The 24,843-nt window shown below is 41.2% G+C and overlaps 1 protein-coding gene across 2 annotated transcripts in view; it reads left to right on the top strand.

The window, feature by feature from the left end:
- The first annotated feature begins 1,348 nt into the window (after nucleotides 1-1,348).
- Nucleotides 1,349-24,843, top strand: part of LOC100566872 (ubiquitin-conjugating enzyme E2 variant 1) — an 82,753-nt gene continuing 59,258 nt past the window's right edge. Inside the window, exons 1-2 of one of the 2 annotated variants that reach the window (XM_062978934.1) lie at nucleotides 1,349-1,825; nucleotides 16,075-16,194. In XM_062978934.1, coding sequence (XP_062835004.1) covers nucleotides 1,501-1,825; nucleotides 16,075-16,194 — 445 coding nt within the window. In that variant the 5' untranslated portion in view covers nucleotides 1,349-1,500. The remainder of the gene's footprint in view (nucleotides 1,826-16,074; nucleotides 16,195-24,843) is intronic. The other variant, XM_008110133.3, reaches the window with a different exon arrangement.

Genomic DNA, 24,843 nt, shown 5'->3' with positions numbered 1-24,843 from the left:
TTTTAATCGTTGTACCATGTATTTTAATATGTATATTTCATAGAAACATGTTTTAATAAAAGTATTTTATTGTATATTATGTTGATGCCTTTTAACCATGTTGTACCCTGCCTCGAGCCTTGAGAAGAGGCGGGTGACAAAAAAGTATGATTGTTGTTATTGTTATCATTATCATAAGTATCGTAATATAATAAAATAGGTAAAGGTTTCCCCTGACGTTAAGTCCAGTCATGTCTGACTCTGGGGGTTGGTGCTCATCTCCATTTCTAAGCCGAAGAGCCGGCGTTGTCCGTAGACACCTCCAAGGTCATGTGTCTAGCATGACTGCATGGAGCGCCGTTACCTTCCCGCCAGAGCGGTACCTATTGATCTACTCACATTGGCATGTTTTCGAACTGCTAGGTTGGCAGGAGCTGGAGCTAACAGCGGGTGCTCAAGCTGCTCCCGGGATTTGAACCTGGGACCTTTTGGTCTGCAAGTTCAGCAGCTCAGCGCTTTAACGCACTTCGCCACTGGGGCTCCTAATATAATAAAATATATTGGCTTTAACTAGATCAATGTATTGACTAATCTACCTACCATTACAAATTATGTAAGACCATGATAAACAAGGAGCTCAGTGAAAAAGAAAGGCTTTGGAGGTGCATTTATAACAGGCCTGGGCAAACCTTGGCCCTCCAGGTGTTTTGGACTTCAACTCCCACAATTCCTAACAGCCTACCGGCTGTTAGGAATTGTGGGAGTTGAAGTCCAAAACACCTGGAGGGCCAAGGTTTGCCCAGGCCTGCTGTAATATGATCAGGTCCTTTAATTACCTCTCCCAATGCTATGGAATCATGGCAGTTGCAATTTCAGCAGGCCTTTAGATCTGGTTGCCTGCATTGATTCTAGTGTTTTGGACTTCAACTCCCACAATTCCTAACAGCTGGCAGGCTGTTAGGAATTGTGGGAGTTGAAGTCCAAAACACCTGGAGGGCCGAGGTTTGCCCAGGCCTGCTGTAGTGTGATGAGGTCCTTTAACTGCTTGCCCCAATGCTATGGAATCATAGCAGTTGCAGTTTCAGCAGGCCTTTAGATCTGGTTGCCTGCATTGATTCTACAGTGTTTTGGACTTCAACTCCCACAATTCCTAACAGCCGGAATTGTGAGAGTTGAAGTCCAAAACACCTGGAGGGCCGAGGTTTGCCCAGGCCTGCGATAATATGATGAGCTCCTTTAATTGACTGTCCCAATGCTATGGAATCAGGTTCAGCAGGCCTTTAGATCTGGTTGCCTGCATTGATTCTACAGTACAGAAAGAAGAAAGGAAGGAAGCCCGCGGCCGCGCCCAAGAGGTGGGCGGGGCTTGGAAGCGCGTCCCCGACGCTCTCTGCTCTCTCGCTCGCCATTGGCCGAGGCGGGGCGCCCGGCGATTGGCGAGCTCCTCCCCCGGGTGGGCGTGGTCTCTCCCGCCTGACGCTCCTTTGGGCCGGACGCCGCCGGAGCCGCGAGTGGCCCGCGATGTTACTCCCGCCGCTGCCGCTGTTGGAGCCCCGCGGCGCCCCCGAAGCCCGAGCGGCGGGGCCCGAGATCCTCCTGGGCCAGGGACAGGCCCAGCCCCGCGAGCAGCGCGGCCGAGGAGGCGCCGAGGAGGAAGAGGAGGAGGACGCGGAGGAGGAGGGCGAGGAGAGGCAGCCGCGAGGCCGCGCCGGGGACATGGCCGGAGGAGCGGGCAGCGAGAGCTCCGAGGCTGCGTCAGCCGCCCAGGAAGCAGCCGAGGGCGCCGCTCCCCGGTGGGGCTCCCAGCACGCAGGAGCCCGGGAACTGGCCGAGCTCTACTCCCCTGGTAAGAAAGGAAGGAAAGAAGGAGCGCGTTTGGTGGGCGGTTGCCTCTGGATGAGCAGCATTTGCTCCAAGGGCTCCTTCGCACGTGGGGCGTGATCAGTATTTCCTATGTATACATCCTGTACATACTAAAAATCTATTTATATATGTGTATATATGACATTTCTTTGCTAGAATGGATTCGCACCCAGGACTTCTTCACACGTTGGCCAAGATCCCCTTTTCCTATGTGTGTATATACCAGGCCTGGGCAAACTTCGGCCCTCCAGGTGTTTTGGACTTCAACTCCCACAATTCCTAACAGCCGGTAGGCTGTTAGGAATTGTGGGAGTTGATGTCCAAAACACCTGGAGGACCCAAGTTTGCCCAGGCCTGGTATATAGAGTACATTTCATGTTCTTCCCTCACATATGAAAAAGCCCTTTCTTAAGAAGATGTCAACTTTAAAAAAATGTAAATGCGTTGCTGTGAGTTTTCCGGGCTGTATGGCCATGTCCCAGAAGCATTCTCTCCTGACGTTTCGTCCACATCTATGGCAGGCATCCTCAGAGGTGGCGTAGTGGACTAAAGCCTCGTGACTTGAAGGTTGGGTTGCTGACCTGAAAGGTTGCCAGGTACGAAGCCCACCCGGGGAGAGTGCGGATGAGCTCCCTCTATCAGCTCCATGCGGGGACATGAGAGAAGCCTCCCACAAGGATGGTAAAAACATCAAAACATCCGGGCGTCCCCTGGGCAACGTCCTTGCAGACGGCCAATTCTCTCACTCCAGAAGCAACTCAAGTTGCTCCTGACACGGAAAAAAAAATCCTCAGAGGTTGTTGGAAACTAGGCTAGTGAAGTTTATATAACTGTGGAAGGTCCAGGGTGGGAGAAAGAATTCTTATCTGTTGGAGGCAAGTGTGAATGTTGTAATTAATCACCTTGATTAGCATTTAATGGCCATGCTGCGCAAAGCCTGGCTAATTCCTGCCTGGATGAATCCTTCGTTGGGAGGTATTAGCTGGTCCTGGAATCCCACTGTTTTCATAGTGTTGTTCTTTATTTACTGACTTGATTTTAGAGTTTTTAAATACTGGTAGCCAGATTTTGTTCATCTTCATAGTTTCCTCCTTTCTGTTGGAATTGTCCACATACTTGTGGATTTCAATGGCTTCTCTGTGTAGTCTGACATAGTGGTTGTTAGAATGGTTGTTCTTTCTCCCACCCTGGACCTTCCACAGATATATAAACCTCTCTTGTCTAGTTTCCAGTATACCTCACAACCCGAGGATGCAGGCTATAGATGTGGGTGAAACGTCAGGAGAGAATGCTTCTGGAACATGGCCATACAGCCTGGAAAACTCACAACAACCCAGACATTTTCCCCCCTTGACCCTTTCTTGGCCCAGATGGGATTTGCCTCTATTAGTCCTTTGCACATGGATATGTGTGTGTGTATGTATACAGGCAATTGCTAAGTTACAAACATCCAATTTACAAATGAATCACAGTTAAGAATGGGGGTGAGACAATAGGAAGTGAGAGAAGTCTTCCCCTCGGAAGGGAAATTCACTCCTGGAAGAGTTATCATGACAGAAAGGTGTCTCCACTGAAGCTTTCTCACCAATCCTTGTTTCCACAACAAGCCACATTTTTCAAAATCCAATAATCACAGGGACAGAAAGTTATGGGAAATCTTCAGAGCAGGGGCACAGACAGCAAAGCAAACATGACAGAGATGTTAACCCTTCCCTGTACTATCCAAGAGAAGTCTACAGGTCGTGTAAAATTCCCATACCTTTGGCTGGGACACCCAGGACTCCTTCACATACAGGGTATTCTCATTTTTCTCCTTTGCTTGCTATAGAATGAATGCAGTTTGACATCAGTTTAACTGCCGTGGCTCAACAATGTTATGGAATTATGGGTTTGGTGGTTTGGTGAGGTTCCAGCACTCTTTGGGAAAGAAAGCTCATCCCCGTTATGACTAGCAGCATGGTAGAATGATATCCCTTATGTAAAAGGGCAAAGTCCATGGAATGAACTGCCTTGGAGTGTGGTAGAGCCTCCTTTTTGGGAGGTTTTTAAGCAGAGGCTGGATGGCCATCTGCCAGGGGTGGTTTGATTGTGTGTTTCTGCATGGCAGGGGACTGAACTGGATGGCTCTTGTTTCTCTTCCAACTCTGTGATTTTAAGGTTTACTTTTTGGGGGATTTAAATATATATATTTAAGCTGTAGATAGTTGAAGCCTTGGATGCTGAATCCATGTATATTGAAGGCTGACAGTTCTTATTGCATTATGATGTGTGTTGTCCCATGATCCCATGGTGTCACATTTAGTTGTCTTCCTGCCCTCTTCATCTTCTCAACAACTTTGCAAAGTAGGCCAAGTGTGAAACTGGTTGATTAAAGGCTATCCTGGTGAGTTTCATGACACCACTTTAACTGCCATGGCTCAATGCTATGGAATCCTGGGAGCTGTAGTTTGGTGAGGCACCAGCAGAGAAGTCTAAATGCCTTGTAAAACTACAACTCTCAGGATTCCATAGCATTGTGCCATAGTTAAAGTGAGATCAAACTGCATTATTTCTATAGTGTAGATAGGGCCGTAGCCAGAAAATTTTTTGGGGGGAGGGGGTTGAACCCCTAGCACCCCCCACCCCCGCTACAAACCTGTCAATATCTGCTTGAGATAGTGCTTGAGGGACTCTTAATGTTTTGTGTCTCATAGATTTAGCATGGGAATTTGGTTAACTAGTTAAAATTCATGAGTAAACCAGGTTGAACCCCTAACCCCCCCCCCCCTCCCTACAGGCCTGAGTGTAGATGCACCCCTATTGGTTACTTAAATTTGGATTCTCCAAAGGTCACGTCGACCTCTGTAACCATTATATCACGTTGTCTCTTAGGTATTGGTACAGGACTTCCGTTGAAAGAGGGTGAGGTTTATGGTAATATGTGTCCGCATAATCTAGAAATCATGTGCTTTTTTGAACTGAACATGCTAATTTAATTCCCGTAATAAGATGACTGCAGCTGGATGGCAATAACTGTAATTTCGCAGTCAATATGTGAGGTGTGGCTGTATGCCTTGAGAAGGCAGCAGAAGGTGTTACGACAATTAGGGTGCTCATTATGGGGAATTATGTAATCCCAAATGGTTTTCTTAAAACATGGAGCCGAGCGTGTTGTGGCCGTTCCTGCCGCCAAATCCAACAATTCTCCAGTAGTTAAACAGAAGTAACCATGTCCTGCCATTCAAGACTGTTTATTATGAGTTCGTTATCTTGTCAAAGAACTTCCTTATCTGCTTTAACTTGGCAAATTGTTTCCCCTGGAGATTTGCCAGAACTTCCTCATGCATTATATAGAGGCAATGTTTGGATTATTTATTCCATGGTTCTCAACCTGTGGGCCATGGCCTACTATTGGGCCACAGGACCTAAAATAAGGTCCGCAGCTCTATTATTAAATATAGTTTTCTGTGGGTGAGCAGATGGCAACTACTGGATGACATATATTCTGTGTCAGAAACTAGAGCTGATGTGGTCTATCCAATGCAGTTTTCTGAATCAGCACCCCAAATAACCAAACTGATTCATAACCTTTTTGATACTAATGTTGGAGAGTGGTCCCTGGTCAAGTTTCCCTAGTCAAAGGGGCCCCTGGTCAAAAAAAGGTTGGGAACCACTGATTTATTCCAACTGGCTATTGGTGGCTCGGGCTGGTTTCTACACAATAGAATTAATGTATTTTGATACCATTTTTAACTGCCATGGCTCAGTACTATTTTTTAATGTGTCAGAAACAACTTGTGAACATATGGCAAGTTGCTTCTGGTGTGAGAGAACTGGCTGTCTACAGAGACGTTGCCCAGGGGATGCCGCTGGGGGGCTTCTCTCATGTCCCCGCAAGCTAGAGCTGACAGACGGGAGCTCACCCCGTCTTGAGGATTTGAACCGGCAACCTTCAGATCAGAAACCCAAACTTCAGGTCAGCAGTCCAGCTGGCACAAGGGTTTAGCCCATTGCACCACCTGGCTCAGTAATATGGAATCTTGGGAGTTTGTAGTTTGGTGAGGTACCAGCACTCTGGTGAAGAAGGCTAAAAACTTCATTAAACACAACTCACATTATCCTATAACATTGGACCATGGCAGTTAAAAGTAGTGTCAAAATGCATAATTCTACAGTGTAGATGCACCCTAGGGTAGAAGTGCATATATATTGTTACCCACCCCGAGCCCTCTGGTTAGGTTGGGGTTGCAAGTCTCAGTGAATTGTCATATTGATACAACAGAGGTAAGTATGTGGCCTCCAAGACGATTTTTCCAGGCATTAGTTTCTCCAGATTCCTCAGGCCTCCCTTTATCCTTTATTAATTCTGCAAGCAAGGCAATTCACCTTTTAAATGAATTCTGGCCTGCAATGCACTATTAAACATCAAAAGGCACAATTTCTTCGAAATCAGGATATCAATCTTTTGCTTTTGGCATCCTTAGCAGTGTATGTGGGTCTAAGAACTGTGATAAAACTTTGTAGCTCTAATGTTGAAAGTATTTCATTGTATCATGTGAGCAAATTTGAGTGATACATTATTGGTAGGTTTTCTTGTAATCTACTGTTAAGGCAGAGCTTTCCAAACTGTGTGTCATGACATATTAGTATGTAGGTGTGTCGCGTAAGAAACATCTGATTATGTAAAACAAACCAATCATATATTTTAAAAAATGTAAATATAAGATTTTCATGAGTTACGTTGTGTCCCCATACATTTCATTATTACAATGTATGTGTGTGTCTGTGTCTCTTAGAACAGGCATGGGCATATTTTGGCCCTTCAGGTGTTCTGGGCTTCAACTCTAAGAAATCCCAGCCAGCTTACCAGCTGTTAGGAATTGTGGGAGTTGAAATACAAAACACCTGGAGGGCTGAAGTTTGCTCATGCCTGTCTTAGAAGGACTGGTTTAACCTCCAGTTTGCTAGTAAAACTGAATTATTATATCGTGTAATGATGCCTGTCTAAAAAGTGTGTCACCAACATGAAATGTTTGTAAAGCTCTATGTTAAAATGTAGGTAAGAGTAAAGGTTTAGAAGTTCAGTCTTGTGATTCTAGCATGGGGTCATAAAAAGGGAATTAGGGAATACAAATACTTTTAAGTATTTATGATGGGGAATCCAGACTTCTCACAGCTTATCAGTTCAAAGTTTGTTTGTTTTTAGGTTGTGCGTACCTTTATTGATACATTAAAATTAGTTGAGAAAGAAAATTTTAATCCTTAAAAATGCCACAGTAAGCAAGTTTTAGGAGTGGTTTTGAAGGGGTTGTTGAGCTGAAAAAAGCACTCCAAAAACCTGAAGATAAGTATGAGAGTGGAAACCAGGTATACTTGGACACTCCTGTAAAAAGTCTGTGCTCTTCGTCCAGCCTTATGAGCAACTAGGATTATTTTTGCTGTCATGTGCCTTCAAGTCATTTCTGATTTACAATGACACTGTCATGGGGTTTTCTTGGCAAGGTTTCTTCAGAGGAGATTTGCCCTTGCCTTCCTCTTAGGCTGGGAGCATAAGCTGCTTCTGTTGTTTTTTTATGATGATAATAATGATAATATACTGCTTTTATCATTCAAGGTCACCCCTTTGGGTTTGTGAGACTGAGCAGGGACTTGAACCCTAGTTTTCCAAAGTCCTGGTTGAAAACTCAAGCCAATTGATTCTCACAATGATTATAAGTATTATCAAAAGTATTTGTGACATACTTTTGCATAAAATCCTGGCTCTCTGGACCATTCAAAGGCTCGTTTCCTGTACATTGTAGATTTGAAGAGGAATAAAAGATAAGTGTGGGATGTTGCTTAAGATGCATCTACACTGTAGAACTGATGTACTTTGACACCACTTTCATTACCATGGCTCAGTGCTATGTAACCCTGAAAGTTATAGTTTGGTGAGGGATCAGTGCTCTTTGGCAGAGAAAACTAAAGACCTTGTAAAACTACAATATCCAGGATGCCATAGTGTTAAGACATGGCAGTTAAAGTGGTGTAAACTTCCATTAGTTCTGCAGTGCTGACACATTGTTAGAACAGATTACTAGAAAAATGCTAGAAGACTTAGGTGAGTTTGGTCTCATTTTTGTTCTCACAGACCGTTTTAACAGATAGCAGCAATGAAGGAATTAATGGGGAAAGCACTCAAGTTTTTTGGCATTTGAATTGCCATGTGGATGCTGTTGGTGTCTGGTAATTGTTAGGACTGTGTTGGACTGGTGTCTTAAAAAGTCATACTTTTTAAAAAGCAGTATGAGCATTTAGAAACTTAAGAGTCTTTTTGTTTCACCTTCAGCTTTGCCAGTCTTAGCACTTTAAGAATCTAAGTCCCTCTTGATTCAGGAAGTAGCACAAACTTCCCTCAGGAACTTTCCTGCGGCCCCATGTTATGAATGCTTGCAAATGCACTTTTTAGGTCAGTTTCTGGCTCACTGAAAGACAAAACCCCACCCATGCAAGGCTCCAGAGAATCGGGCCTGCAGATGCCAAATATCCCTTAGTGCAGTTACAGTGCAAACTGATCTGCGTTCTTTAATTCTGTTTGCCATGTTGTCGTCTTGCTGCTGGCAGCCAGAGCTGGCACCTCTTCAGGAAAGAAGAAACAAAGATTTTATTGAAGTTTCCATATTTAAGATATATAAAATTGCTCAAATATAATTATATTCTTAAATTGCTGACACACTGTGTTGGGCTCCCTTGCACCCAGCGGGCAAGTAATTTACAATCCCTTAAACCGTCGGTTTGCCACAAGAGCCAGCTTGTGAAATTTGCAAGAGCTTTCTTAGCTGGTCACCAGGCAATGAGTACACTTGCCATAAGTGAATGACTTTTGGTAAGTCTGCTTTAGAGCAAACATCTTTTAATTCAAGTGTCTCTCTAGCATTTAGCTGGCTTCAAAATAATTCCGAAAACAGTAATGACTTTCATGCACAATTGGGATTTTAAGCAATAATTAAGGCTTGCTTCTGTTTGCTTTGAACCTATTGCAAACTGAGCATGTGTAAATGAAATGATACTATTCTAAATGTTTCAGTTAGGCAAAAATAGGGCAATAAGCTTTATTCAAGGTCAGAAGCTGTCACGACCCAGGCAGCAGAGCACCAATAACCATACGCAGAGGCCAGAATCTATCTAATATCTTTATTAAGGAAATATATAAAGTTAATAAAAGCAAGCGTATGAATTAGTCCAGGAGTAGACCTTTCAGGAAAGGTCAAAATTAGTCCAAAGAAACAATGTCCAATATGAAATATTAAGGTCCAAAGTTGTAATCCAATAACCGAAACACTCACTTGCCAAGCAAGTGAGGGGAGATGACAAGGTCCTTTAGTCCATGAACTTGAGCAAGGCTAGGAAATAACTTGATTCTTGGAACACAAGGCTTGATTCAAGGCAACAAGGAAACGAGGAGCAAGAATAGGATCCGTGGAATTACTTGGCGTGGTCCGGAAAACAAGGCAAGATCCGGAGAGTAAAACAAGGCTGGAAACGAAGGCTTGAAATCGGGAACAAGGCTTGAAACAGGAACGAGGCTTGGAAACGGAGTAGCTGTCCACACACGCTACTCCGGTAGCTGACGAATTGACTCCGCAAGATCCCTTTGTGGGTAAAACACCTAAATAGGGTCCCGTTTTTCCCGCCAAAGAGCAGTTCTCTGGAGAACCAGAAACGAAAGCTATTCTCTGAGTCCAGATGTGTGACTCCTTAAAGTTTCCCATGGAAAGCAGACTTAATCAGCTGAATGCTTAGCAGCTATCCTCGCACTCCTGCGAGAGGCCGCTTGAACTCCCCTCTGTTGTTTACAAAACTCATGGCGAGAAAACGTAGGAGATTTAGGTTCAGGGCTTGTTTGACAGACTTCTGGAAGACAAATCTCTTGCAGGTGCAAGGTTTCCAAATCTGGCTGGGAAAGTTCCAATTCTGACTGAAACGGTGAAAAACCCAAGTTTTCCTCTTCATCTAGCACCACAGTGCCAGGAACGGGACTACATGGCCCATGACTCATCACAGAAGCATGGTTTAGAGACCTTTTGATTTCCATGCTGGAGATGTTTGCTTCTTTAATCAGAGCTTGGAAAGTTCGTGAAAGGCTTAAACAGCAGCTTCCTAGGCCAGATCAAGTCATCTTGAGAGGGTGTAGCCCAGGTATGGACAAACTTCGGCCCTCCAGGTGTTTTTTACTTCAACTCCCACAATTCCTAACAGCTGGCAATCTGGCTGGGATTTCTAGGAGGTGAAGTCCAAAACACATGGAGAGCTGAAGTTTGCTAATGTCTGGTGTAGCTGGTTCTCTTCTCACCAGTTGTGGTAAAATACATTTTGGCACCTTTGCCTAAGACAGGGGTCCTTAAACTTTTAAAGCAGAGCACCGATTCACGGTCCCCCAAACTGTTAGAGGCCGGACTGTAGTTTGAACAAAACATGAACAAATTTCGATGCACACTTGCACATATCTTATTTGTAATACAAATAACTATGAAAGAACAGTACAATATTTACAATGTAGAACAGTTTTAACCAACATAAACTTACCAGTATTTCAATGGGTAGTGTGGGCCTGCTTTTGGCTGATGAGTTAGCCAAGTTAATTAGGATTGTTGTTGTATGCCTTCAAGTTGTTTCAGACTTAGGGTGACCCTAAGTCTAAAGTTTAGAGTGGGGTGCTGGTAAATTACCTTGGAGGGCCACACCCAGCCCACAGGCCTTAGTTTGGGGACCCCTGGCCTAAGATCTCACCTCAAACTAGGATGAAACTTGTCTCACAAAACTGCCAAATACAAGAACAATGATTTGAGCAGCTTAACATTGGACAGTACATTTAAGAAATTGTAATTGGAGCAGTGCGTGTGCATCATGTTATTGTTTTGTGCCTTTGAGTCATTTGCAAGTTATGGCAACTATAAGACAAACATGCCATGGAGTTTCTTAGCAAGATTTGTTCAGACGAGATTGATCTTTGCCTTCCTTTGAGATTGAAACAGTGTGACTTGCCCAGTGTCACATAGTGCATTTTCTTATCTGAGCAGTGATTTGAACCCTGGTCTTCCTATGTCCTCGTCCAACACTCACATCATTTTGCCACAGACTATTACATAATACTAGAATACAAAAAGAGTTCTTAAGGTATTTGCATATTAAATGCTACATTGCTCATTATGTATACATAAAAATTGTCAATGTATTTGTAATTCTGGAGATACAATACAGGGAGCGGTCAACCCTCCTATTTAAGGAGCTCCACTGGCTGCCATTCATTTTCCGGACCCAATTCAAAGTGCTGGTGATTACCTATAAAGCTCGGAATGGTTTGGGGCCCATCTACATTCAGAATTGTCTCTCCCTCTATGAACCTGTACGGTCTCTTCGGTCATCGGGGGAGGCCCTCCTCTCGCTTCCGCCAGCATCACAAGTGCGGTTGGTGGGGACGAGAGAGAGGGCCTTCTTTGTAGTGGCCCCCCGGTTATGGAATTCGCTGCCTGGGGAGATCAGGCAAGCCCCCACCTTGATGGCATTTCGGAAGAGCCTGAAAACTTGGCTTTTCACCCAGGCCTTTGGTTAAGATCGCCTTTCTCCATCACAATTATTATGCTCCTCGACCTTTTGTACTGGTCGCTCTTCCCCTGATTTCTGATTGCTTGATATTATTCAGGACTCCTCCCTACCTAATGTGACCTTAAATTATTCTAATGCACTTTATTTACGAATTTGTTACTCATAATGTGCACCTTGCTTATCCACTATTGCAACCTCATTGTTTTTAATTTGATGTTTTAATTCTGTGTTGTGTTTTTTTACCTATTGTGTATATTTTATTATTGGTTTTTGTTGTTGTCCTTTGATGTTTCATATTTTATCATCGCCTGTATTTTGATTTTGCTGTAAGCCGCCCGAGTCCCCTTCGGGGGAGATGGAGGCGGGATATAAATAAACAACAACTTCTTCTTCTTCTTCTTCTTCTTCTTATTATTATTATTATTATTATTATTATTATATTTTCCATTTCATAGATTGTGTCATGTTTTTGCGGTTATAATGTACTCTGGCTTACTGATGACAGTGTTCCTGGCTGTACTATTATTCCTAGCATGGACGGCACTCCCTTTCCCTTCCCTTGGGGGTACATGTTTTAAGCCTCAGATGGTTTTTGAAATTAAGGTCTTGAAACCTCAGGTTTACACTGAGTCTCCATGAGGCCCTTTTGGGGCAAATAGTTGGCCTGTGAATCAAATAAATGGTGGCTGTACTGGTCACTGAACAGTAATTCAGGATTGGTCCTGGTAGGGATGACAAAAGGTAGCATATTGGCGATAAAGGTTCAAAAGTTTGAAAAATGCTTCGTTAGACCAAACCTTTTTTGTAGCTTAATTCAGAGCAGAAGAAACTGGAACAAGTTTTCTAATGGCTGTCTTGTAGCTGAACTACCAGGCTAAATTACTGCATGTGATGCAGTAGTGCAAGTGTGTGTAGGATAGGATGGGACAGATATACACAGCTTAAAGTCACAATGGTGGATGTGATTTCTACTTCTATCTACTTTCATGACTGGAGATGAGAGCCAGCCTCTACTTCAAATGCTTATTTTTCATGTGTGTGTGTGTGTGTGTTTATCTGTGTAATTTATTGTATTTTTATGTTCATTTCTTAATTTATTGTTCCCTGCCTCGAGCCATCAGGAGAGGCGGGTAATAAATACAATGTATTGTTGTTGTTGTTGTTGTTGTTATTATTATTATTAATTCAGTCTTGCTTCTGGGAGAAACCGCATATAAATAAAGCAAAGTGAACTGTAACAACAAAAGGACCTGAATTTACAGACTTAAGCCAGACACATCAGGAATGTGCACTTCATGTTGATGTGGAACTACGACATGTAGAGAACCTTGAATGAGGTGTCTTCTGTTCCTGGTTGGTTCTGGCAGAATGTGGCCTGTGGCAAAATGGTGAGGGCTGATCCTGTTGAGCCACCAAGATGGGTGGCCATTGATAGCTATATCCTTTTGTTGTTGTTATATGCCTTAAAGTTTTTTCTATACTTGTGACCCAAGCTATTGTGGGAGTTTATTGGCAAGATTTGTTCAGAGGCATTTGCTTCTTGAGGCTGAGAGAGAGAAACATGCCCAAATGGGTTTCCATGATTGAGCCGAGATTCAAATCCTAGTCTCCGTGGTTGTAGCCCAGTGTTCAGGCCACTACCCCATTCTGTCTCTTCTTGGTAGCCTTGTAGTGCATGATTTCATCTAATCAGCTTTACAAGCACATTTATATTTTGTGTTAGCAAATTCCTGACAATAAACTCTATGCTGAAGTGCCTTTCTTTTGAGCTTCATTGGATGACCTTGAGCTCCAGTCTAATGGGAGAGAAGCCTTAGTTAATATCTTTTCTCCACTCTGTATTACATGACTTTATGCATTTCTATATTTTCTCTTCTCACATTTCTATTTTAGCTGAAGACCCCCAGCTGTTGGTATCTTCAATTAAAGGGTTGCTAGTGCCTTGTTTTATGTTGGTCTTCTCTGCTTCTTATCTAGCTGTAAATTATCTTTTTTTGATGTGCTTTGGGCTCTATGCTTTATTTCAGGTTTGGTCATCCATGGATTTATATAAACACATTATGATATTGGCAGGTGTTTCTCTCCCCCCCCCCCCAATGGTCCCAGTATAGATTTTGCCTTTTTCACAGCGAATGCACACTGGGCTGACATGTTCACTGAGCTGTGCTAGGACTTTAAACTACATATTAGGGGCTACTGCCTCTTCCATTAGTCCCTTACAACAGTTTAATAATATATCTGAGTCATGGTCATACTATTTTGTATTTTGTATCATACTATTTTGCACTCTGTATTTTACCTTTCTTCTCTACTTAATGGCAGTTGCCTTGGTATAAAAATGGCAGGTGGTGTGACATTGAATGAATTTAGCTCAATATAGGTTAACAGTCGGCATGTTAGTCCTAAGCATAATAAGCTCACACTCATTTTCCCAATTGTGATTATGTCCATTTTAAATTATAGAATGGGGGGAAATCAGTTCATTTGTTGAATCTCCATATTTGATTTGTAATTAATAGGTATGTTGACTTTAGCTATTAGGGAATGGTTTTTTATTTATTTATTTGTCTTTCTGAAATCAATGGAATGTATTATTATTATTATTAGTAGTAGTAGTAGTCATAGCAATAGTATTTAGGCATTGAATTTTTGCCTATTTATTGTAAGCCACCTAGAGTCCCCTCGGGGGAGAAAGGCGAGGAAAAAGTGCTGTAAATAAATAAATACATATTTATGTCCTCTTCCAAAGGAGACTCAAAACAGCTAGCTCAAACTCTGCTAATTCCAATGGGTCTTGTCACGGTGTAACTAAATCTGGCTGTTTGTCTCCAATTGGAGCCTTGGTTTACATGCTTGATTTTATATTATTAACTAGGATGTTGAAAATGTCTTAAATATTTTTTCAGACCTCAGTGTATGTGTTTTTGACATTTCATGCCATAGAAACAGCAGGTACAATATCTTTTAATTTCATGTAATAATAAACAACATTCTGTCTTTCATCACAGATTAGTTATGGGTATCTTTGACATATGGCCAGCAGACATTCCCCACATTTCAACGTAATACTTGTTCAAGGAAAGGAAATATGTTGGAGCTTTTGTGGCTGTAAGGGTTACTGCTGCCCTCAACAAAAAGAATGTAAATGGCTGTTGAGTTTAAACACTTTAGCAGGCTGGGTTTTTTAATAAGTAAAAGATGTATGGATTATTAGAGAGTTTCAGTTCCTCAGCTTCTTATACTCTGTGTTTATGACGTTAGTAAAGTAGTGAGCAGCTGTCAATGTGTCATACTTGGTTATTTCAGGGTCTGTTTATTTGAAAGATAGTTAAATGTCCTTTAAAATTTGTCCTGTGTCAGAAGACGTTTGTTATTTATGGAAAGCATTGTCCTTGAATTGGGAGCTTTGCTGCTTTCGTTGTTACTGTATGTTAATATTGGTTAATGGGCTTGCAGCTATATATGACCTTACCAGGGGAGGCAAAAAACAAGCCAGAATTGTCTCCCACTTTCCCTAAATGGGTGCACTTTTTAATTAAACAGTTAAAAGAAATAATGGTACTGCTGGCCTTAGGTGGCTTTGGACTCACAGGCCATTTTTCCTACCCCTGGTTTATAGCGTCATAAGTGCAAAGTTCCTGCAGATGGCAAATATCTCTTTTTTAAAAGATTCTGCTTTTGCAAAGACAAACGTTTCCCAGTGTTGCCTTGTTTCTCACTGAAGGATCAATAGTGCCTAGTCACCTGTTACCAGTCTTAATCTAATACTGAGGTTAAGTTGATTCTTGTCCTTCTGGACCTTATTGGATTTTCGTTTGGCTGTGTGGATAAGAGATGAGTGCTCAGTCCATTAATTTTAGAAAAATCTTTAGCTCTTTCCTTGAAAGAATAGAGTTGTGTTCGCAAACAAATTGAAAACACTTGTCCTTGGGAGAGGCAAAGTGCCCTGATGTTTCCCACATTTTAATTGTTCCTTGCGGACCTGGCCATTTAGTTCTGTAGTTCAGAATCTATTTGCTTCAGTAGAAAATGTGGGTGGTATCTTATTTGAATGCCAGAGGTACAGATTTGGAACAATGTCAAAATTGTTGCCATATACTTTTCTGAAAGCATGCTCTTGTTGTTTTCCTAATCTGCCTTGCTGTGCTTCTGAAAAACCTAGATTTTAAACAACTTTGATTTACGTGTATGTGTGTGTGTGTGTGTATATATATATATATATATATATATATTTTCACTTAAAGTTGTATTTCTGTAGTTCATTGAACACAGAAAAATGTCAACAGGTCAATCAATTTCTTAGGCATAACAGTCAATGCAACTTAAATTTTGCAAATTTGAAATACAGACATTGTAAGTATTGCCCAGCTCTCTATGTAAAGGCAATGCTGCTACCATTTAATGAAGAATTCAGATGTGAGGTTTGAATAATCTATAGTGTAGCTATAGTGCAGAATTAATGCAGCTCCAAACCACTTTAATTGCCATGGCTCACTGCTTTGGAATCATAGAAGTTCTCTGCCAAAGAATGCTGGTGCCTCATCTAACTGTAAATCCCAAGATTCCAAAGCATTAAGCCATGTCATTTAAAGTAATGTTTAGAAAATAAACTTCTCTGACTATTAAAAAGTCTAAAAGTAAAAAAAATTGTTCTGTTTTGTTAAACAGGGAAAAGACTTCAAGAATGGATTAGTGTCATCTTGTGCTTCTCTCTGATGTCTTTCAACTTCTACAAGCTCCTCTTCTGCTTGAGACTGGAACATGCCTTCTCAATTATTGTTGCGATACGTAAGTATACTCTGGTTTCAGTCCTGCAAAGTAATATTTTCTGAGGAATATGTTAGAAATATAATGGCATTGTGGCTGTGTTAAGAATGCCTTTGCCCTAATTTGAAAAATATGTCTACAAGTAGAATTTGGAGGCAACACAAGGTCCATTAACTTGAATTTTGTCTCTCCCAAATTGTCCCACCTTCTTAAAATATAAACTGTATTCAAGTGGAACGATGCATTAACCTAATAAGAAATCATGGGGGAAGTAGTATAGAATTTAAATAGTGATGATCAAGTGTACTCTGAAAATGAAAAGTTAATTTAAAAAATTAGTTTGAGCAGTGTTTTATCCTCTCCTCTCAGTAGCATTCCCAGGGATGCTTTATACAGCACATAAGCACCCTACCCATCATTGCATATTGGTCCTTGGATTTAGTCTGTGTCACCATTTATCAAATCATGTGTTTAATATACCTTTACTGGTGGGAGCAACCATGTCTTCCTTTTGATACTGATGTTGGAGAATTAGAGTCAATATTTTTTTCAGTTTTCAGGCATCAGTATAGAGATGAGAAGGAGTACCAATTTTCAGTTGTAAACTAGATCAAAGTTCTGATGAGTGATGCCACTGATCCACAACATAAGCCAGGAATATCACTATAGTTTTGTGTGTCTTATTTGCTTTTAATCCCTCCTTTCTGTATGTGGACTTGGAGGGGGGGTACCATATTTGCTCTTACTGTGACAGAAATCCTACCACACCTCACTGTTTTTCTTTTTTAAAAGCAAGCCATGTACATTATGCCCTCCATCTCCACAGAACTGGCATCTATAGCTTCATTTATCCATGTCCAATAAATATGTCGTCTTTAAGCATTTTCCAGGTCCTCCAGCATGACTGTTATTTTTGGGCCTGCAATCCTTCATTTCAAAAGGGTTGACTATTATGCGCAGTTTTATGTATCCACCCGGATTCTGGGAACAAATAAGCACCTGAATAAGGGGGCCTGATTCCTTGTGGGATTCGGTTTCTGGGATTGTACTTGAGCATAAGGATTTTGAAGAGCATGAGCCTTATTTCAGTGGAAACCCCACATTTTGGTTGCTGTTTTGTTTTTGCTATAATTGCTAGAGCTCTTGAAATGCACACTCTGCCAGTTTCTTTTCTGGCTGGCTCGCTGTCATTCTAGCTATAAAGAGAAGCTAGAAATTGGATCTCTCCTAAAAACTGTTGTCTTCTACACAGTCCTTGAATTGTATACTCTGACATCTCATGAAACTGTCTTACCTCAGCACTGAAACAGAAAGAAACTATGGCATTTGGCCTATTACCTTTCCCAGAAATCTATAAGCATCCAAAATACAATTCATTTACTGAAATGTCATCTTTGGATTGGGGTATGAAACCTGCAACCATTGACTTAATTCCAAAATCACATTCATTTATCATTGAGTTGGCCCTAATACATGAACCAGAGCTGATACCAAATGGGGTGGAAAATACAGAATATAATTTGGGTAGGATCTGGACCTCAGCCAGGTCTTACAGCTTTGCTTGCAGTCTCTACTATGTTAATTATAAGCTTGTCCTTTAATTATATTTGTCATATAAACACTGCACAACATTTAATATTTTATTTGACTGTACAATTATATTGCATTCTCTTCTGGGGGGTGGGGACCAACTCCATGCTGTTCAGCCTATGTTACTATGGCACTTTGTGTATGATAAATTTAATTACATGAGGTCTTGGCCTGTAAAGTATTTTTAGAAGATGAAGCTTGCAGATGAACATCCTGTTATGTACAAGATATTCAGGGATGGAAGCTTCTCAGGTGTGGAGGTTTTATATTGGTTTTTTTTTATTACCAGTCATTATTACTATAAATTCTTGGCTTCACATGTCCTACAAAATACACTTAGTAAAAGGCATCTTGCAATCTGGCATAGTTTTTAATTTTGTGAGTGATTTTAATAGATTAATATAAAATGCCACTTTTTCAGTTGTGGATGACAGTTCAGGGGAGCTTTTTTGTAATAACTTCAGTGTAGAAAGATCTTGTTCCTTGTAGAAATGTTATGCTTGAACATTTTGTCCCCGAGTCTGAAGGATAGACAGGCCACCTCCTCTTCTACATATAAAAGAGGTATGCTTTGACATTGTTCTTTTCTCTGGAGGTCAGTTCTTCCATTTCAATATCGGTGTAAATGTTGCCTTGGAACCTGTGATGCAAATGTTGTATTAGGATCTTTACACAATGAGCATTTACAGGTGCAGACTTTTTAGTTTTAAGCAACTCACTGAGGACAACAGCTTGTTCTGTTCGACTTTCCTGCCAGCAGCTGCTCCAGTTTCAAGACCGAACATAGTCTAGGTTGAATGTTTTATCCTTAGAACTTGCCCAGTGAAGATTTATCAGAATTGTCTCCTAAAACATAGCTTTACTGAACTGTCACAGAGCCAAACTAGGTATCATGTTAAATACATGAATAAAAAAATGGCTGGCATCAACTGGAATTGCCTCTTTAGAATTGCCATTTGCATTTCACAGGAGTGGTAGTGATGGTGATGATGGAGGATACCACACTGCTAAACTAGTGCTGCTTTGAGAGGAAGTGTATAGCGATTTGTCTTGGTTAAGTCTTGCTTGCAAAAATATCAGTAGAAGATCCATCCACTCTTGAGTTATGTGCATTTTGTCTTCCACTGTGAAATTATCAGATTTCATCAGTGCAGCTGGTAGTGGATAACAGCTGATAACTTGCTGATGACTTCATTTAAATAATAGTAAATAATTAAAACAACAACGCCCACTGTAACTTTTGGGGGTTCTTTTATAAGTGATTTTCTGTTTTCCAACTTTCCAATTGTGTATAAGCACCACAGTCTGATTATAATGGCATTTTTAATCCAGCACATCTAGCAAGTGTGATGTTAGGGGAAACTCCTTTACAATATGGTACCTCAAAACCTGTACTAGTTATGTATTGCAACTCATCTGTTACTTCTCATCTTTATTTCCCAACAACCTAAGTGTTGTTTACTCACCCATTAAATGTGTGTGGTTATTTTTGGGTTAATAAACTTGGGAAGTTGCTATCAAAACACATCTAAAATGCCCCCAAAAGAGGCTTTGTAAAGTAACTAGTAGCTCTTAAACCAGGGGTGAACAACATGTGGCCCCTGAAGGCCCCCCCCCATTCCTCAAAATATTCTAAACTATGGATCATTGAAAATAGCTGGTAGTTTTAGGTGACATCTGAACAATAGTGGACTTAGTTGCAAGGCAAGTTAACAGAAAGTCATGGTTGATGTGAGTGGGATGCTAAAGAAAGTGATCCTTGAGGCCATTCTGCCCACCTACAGATGTCTTCAATAAGAGCCAGTAAACCAGAATTTTTGGACCATAGTTTCCATTGTTCCCTGTCATTGAATATCCTGGGTGAAGTAGATTAGGCTAAACCCGTACTTTAATCAGTCAGGGGATTTTTTTCCCTTTGCAAATTAAAAAAAAAACAGTGTTTTCTCATAATTCAAGTTGAGATTTGAATCCCCAGTTAAGTTTTGTCCAGCTAAGATCTTGTGACTGTTTAGAGGTAATATGCCACTAATCATAATAGGTATATAATGTGTCAACTTGAATTCATTTGCGTTCTTATTTTGGTGATCATCCCTGCTTTGTAGAAATCCACCCTTGCGTTCTTTCCCCATAGCAGATCCATAAACTAGGAGTCTATCTTAGCAACATGGGGACTGAATCAGTACTACTTTAAAGCACCTGGCCTTTTAATGTATTATCCCTATTATCCCTGACAATATCTTAATATGAACAGAGATATCTGTTTTTGTATTTGAATCAGACCTTAATTCCATTTATCTCAGTATTCATTACAGGTTTTGAGACCTTCAGGAAAGCCCCACCCCAAATTCTCTCAAGATTTTCCTCAAGCCCATTTCATCCAAATACTAACATTTCAACTCTATTTAACTTCCAAAACTAGAGATAATATGGTAAATATTTACAAGTGTTTCCCTTGTGTATCCTTTAACAAACATTTGAGAACAGGATTATCTGATACATCTGCCACATGATCGCTGCCTAGCATATCTTGGACCAGAATGAGAAGATTTCTTCTCTTCCACCTGCTCAAAATAATGTGCATTAGGTGAAGGGTTCCTCGTATCTATCACAGTTTATTTTCGATGTTTCAGGTTGGGGAATGCCTGAAATTGTTGGATATTTCAGTTTCACCTCTGACCACTGTTTGTGTTGGCCAAGGCTGATAGCAACTGGAAGTTCCAACTATCAGAGCAACAGTGAGCAACCTGTAACCTTCAAGATGTTGTTGGACTGTAGTTCTGTTCAGATCTAGCCAACATAGTAGTGAAAGATTATGGAAGCTGCATTCCAACCACATTTGGGGAGTGTCAGGTTGTGCAACATTGGTCTAGAAGGCCATAGGTTTCTCACCACTGTTTATAATACACTTAGCTATTGTACAGTCAGTCCCAGGGTTTCAAACATCCGACTTATAAACGATTCATCGTTAAGAACAGGGGTGAAACAACAGGAAGTGAGAGAAATCTACCCCTCAGAAGGCTGGGGCACAGACAGCAAAACAAACTCCACCCTTCTCTATGCTATCCAAAGCTTGTGTGTATGTGTGTCGAGTTACAGTTACAAAATGTATCTGTTCTGACTTAAATACAAATTTAACTTAAGAACAAACCTACAGAACCTATCTTGTTCATAATTTGGGGACTGCCTATATATACTTTGGCCATTTGCTATGGCTCTCTCCAGAATAGAACTATGAAAAAGGACTGCTGAAGGAAGTACAGTAGAGTCTTGCTTATCCAACATAAACTGGCCGGCAGAACGTTGGATAAGCGAAAATGTTTGATAATAAGGAGAGATTAAGGAAAAGCCTATTAAACATCAAATTACATTACGATTTTACAAATTAAGCACCAAAATATGTTTTTCAACAAATTGACAGGAAAAGCAGATCAATACACAGTAATATTATGTAATAATTTACTGTATTTATGAATTTAGCACCAAAGCATTGCAATGTGTTGACAGCATTGACTACTAAAAGGCAGACTGCGTTGGATAATACAGAACGTTGAATAAGTGAAGGTTGGATAAGCGAGACTCTACTGTACTTGTAATCCAAAATTTAGGAAAGCTACCAGGTTATCCTGTCCTTAGTTATGTTACATTGTGTTGAAGTCAACACTAGCCAGCATGGTACAGTGGCTTGAGTGTTGGACTAGTGTGTTCTGGAGACTAGGGTTCAAATCCCTGTTTGGCCATGGAAGTCCACTGGGTGACCTTGGGCAAATCACACTGTCTCAGCTTGAGAGGACAGAACAGCCCACTCTCAACAAATCTTGCCAAGATAACCTACTTTGCCATACTTTGAAATGGTGTGAAGGCACCCAACAGCAATATGTAAAGAGAAACAAAAAGAAAGAGAAGGGGAAGAATGTGTCTCAGAATGAAAGAAAAGTTTTGGTGAGAGAGGATAAAGAACCATCATAAGAAGATAATATTGTCGTTACATGAGTCTAGGGACTTGAATATGTGGATTTGGGAAATCTGAAGTATACTGCATACTGGTAGGGTTGTTGTGTGTTTTTCGGGCTGTATGGCCATGTTCCAGAAGGATTCTTTCCTGATGTTTCGCCCACATCTATGGCAGGCATCCTCAGTGGTTGTGAGGTATATGACCTCTGAGGATGCCTGCCATAGATGTGGGCGAAACGCCAGGAGAGAATCCTTCTGGAACATGGCCATACAGCCCGAAAAACACACAACAACCCTGTGATTCCGGACATGAAAGCCTTTGACAACACATTGTATACTGGTAAATTAGAACACAAGTGGAAATGTTTTCTACTTTGTATTGTGCTATTTCTGTTGAATTTTTTTCTTGCGAGTTGACATTGGAAAGTCCAACAGAGAATGTGCCATTGTTTGTGAGCAACAGTGGTCCTATTGCTGTGTGTTGAGGCTGGGTATGAGTGTCCTGACAAAGAATATTTTGTCTGCTTACAAAGACTTCTCCACTCACAAAGGGTACAGCATGAGTTCTGTGGAAACTTTTGTGGGAACATTGCATTCTTAGTGTGGGTTGCTTATCTCTGAAATGATCAGACTGATTTAATAGCCATTCCTTCAGACTTCCTGTGAATGTAGGGGCCTAGAAGAGAGGTGTTTTGTGGTAAACTAGAAAGTCTTGGCATATGATCGGTTCATACTTCCCAGTCACTCCTGTTTACAAATGAAGCATCTAAGCAAACAAAAAAAATTAAGCAGCTTGTTCTTTTTGGCATGTGATCTAAACAGGAAACAAGTTCTTCTGCTTGATTTCCTTCTGACAAGCTAGAAAGTTAACCCTAAAGCAAACTCTGGATTATTTTTCAGAATCGTTAAGGGAGACTTTTATGTGGTTTGCTGACCACAATAAATAAACTATTAACCAGCCCTGCTGCAAGCAGGAACAATCAAACAGCTTGTATCAGCTTGGTGCCATAATGGACTGCAGGTTACATCATGTAGAGTGTCAGGACCCAGGCTGCAGAGCACCAATAACCATGCGCAGAAACCAGATTCTATCTAATATCTTTATTAAAGAAATATATAAAGTCAATAAAAACAAGTGAAGAATATAGTTCAGAAGTAGACCCTTCAGGAAAGGTCAAATATAGTCCAGGAAAATATTGTCCAATATAAGATATTAGAGTCCAAAGTTATAATCCATTAACCGAAACACACACTTTGCCAAGCAATAGTGTGGGGAGATGACAAGGTCTTATAGTCCATTGAAGCTTGACAACAAAGCTAGAACATGAGCTTGATTCTTGGCTGGATCAAAGACTTGAAACGTGGCAACATGAAGCATGAAGCAAGGTCCGTGGCAAAACGTGAGTCAAGGCAAGACTTGAAACTAGATCCGGGAAGCAGGGAACAAGGAATACGAAGTCCACACACGATCTCTCTCACAAGCTGATCAAATTGACTCCGCAAGGTTCCTCTTGCGGCAAAACCCCTATATAGGTTCTTGTTTTCCCGCCAACAGAACACTTTCCCTGGAGAACAAGAAGTGAAACCCAACTCTGTCCAGATGCATGACTCCTTAGAATTTCCCAAGGGAAGCAGACCTAATCTGCTAGTTGTTTGGCTGCGATTCTGAGGCTCCGGCGATTAGCCTCCCTGACTCCTCTATCTCTATTATAATTGTCCTTTCGGGAAAACGGGGGAGAATTCTGCCCAAGGCTTGTTTGGCTAACTTCTTGAGGGCAAACATCCTCCAGGTGCAGAGGCTCCGATTCTGGCTGAACCGGTGGAAATCCCATGTTTTCCTCCTCGTCTGCCACAATAGTACTAGGAACGGGACTACAAGGCCCATGAGACATCACATAGAGGAGCTGGAAAAAGTGATGGTTGGATCTAACCCATAATCCTAACAAACAGGTCTGTTTGGCTTGATGGCTTGGAATGATGGCATTTGTAGTGCACTATGCTTGGACATGCTGGGTAGGGCTACGCTTGAATGTTGTTCGGGCTTTTGCCCCATGTAAGCCGCCCTGAGTCCCCGCAGGGAGATGGTGGCGGGGTACTAATAAAATTTTATTATTTATTTATTTATTTAATGTTTAGCAGAGCATCTAAACAGAAACCTGTGTTTGCACATTTGCATATCTACCTGTATATGCTAATATGATATCTTCATTGTGTAGTATTTCAAGTTCACCCTTGTCAAAAAGGCCATGTTGTGGGAATGTCTGGAAGTTTCAGTCCAGCAAAAACCTTTCCTAGCTCTGCCATAGTTGTATAGATTAATTCAGATTGTTCATGGAGCAAGTGAAGGATGGAATACAGCAAGCTGGTTTCATGTCAACCCTTGTTCAATCTTTTAAAAAGTACTCACGGGAAGATGTTTTTGACTATTTTATGTATTTGTATAGTTGATGACCCAGAGCCTTGTAGTAGGTGATCCATGCATATTTTTCTTTTTGAGCAGGGCACTTATCAAGCTTCTATGTGTGATAAGTGTTTAGCTCTCTTACTCTTTATAGCGTTTTGCACACCGAACTCAAATGAACAGCAGAGTGGAGGCCACCTGCATGGAGCCAACTGAGAATAGGAGGAAACCTGTTGAATCACTGTCTGTAATAGTTTCAGCGCACTGCAAACGCATTCCATTCAGAGCCAGTCTTGTACACAAAGAACAGCTACTCAAATGCATCAGTTTACCTCATACCTGACACATGAATCACCAAGTATTCTTGGTACTCATGGCTGTACTGAAGAATAAGTACCCAATTCAGTTATGAGTGCCTTTTGTTTCTCCCATCCAGCAATCTTTTTTATAGGGTGTTACAAGCTACATTATTCTGTCTTGTACAAGCTACACATTTCCTGACCTTCCAGAAATGTTGATTATAGGATGGGAAGCTGTGGCCCTCCAGCTGTGAAGGTCCCTGGTCCCACACACATCCTTAGCAATAGTTAGAAGACTTGGACTGCCTACTTTTAGAAAATTACAACCCGCCTACTCTTGCCCTTTTAAGAACAGTTCGCCCTCCATAAAGTAGCATCTGATCCATTTCTAGGTTAGGAGAGTTGCATACTTCTTTTTAATAGCAAACA

The sequence above is a fragment of the Anolis carolinensis genome, chromosome 4 (assembly GCF_035594765.1).
Source record: "Anolis carolinensis isolate JA03-04 chromosome 4, rAnoCar3.1.pri, whole genome shotgun sequence".
NCBI classification, from domain to species: Eukaryota; Metazoa; Chordata; class Lepidosauria; order Squamata; family Dactyloidae; genus Anolis; species Anolis carolinensis.
This window is presented reverse-complemented; position numbering and strand designations above follow the sequence as displayed.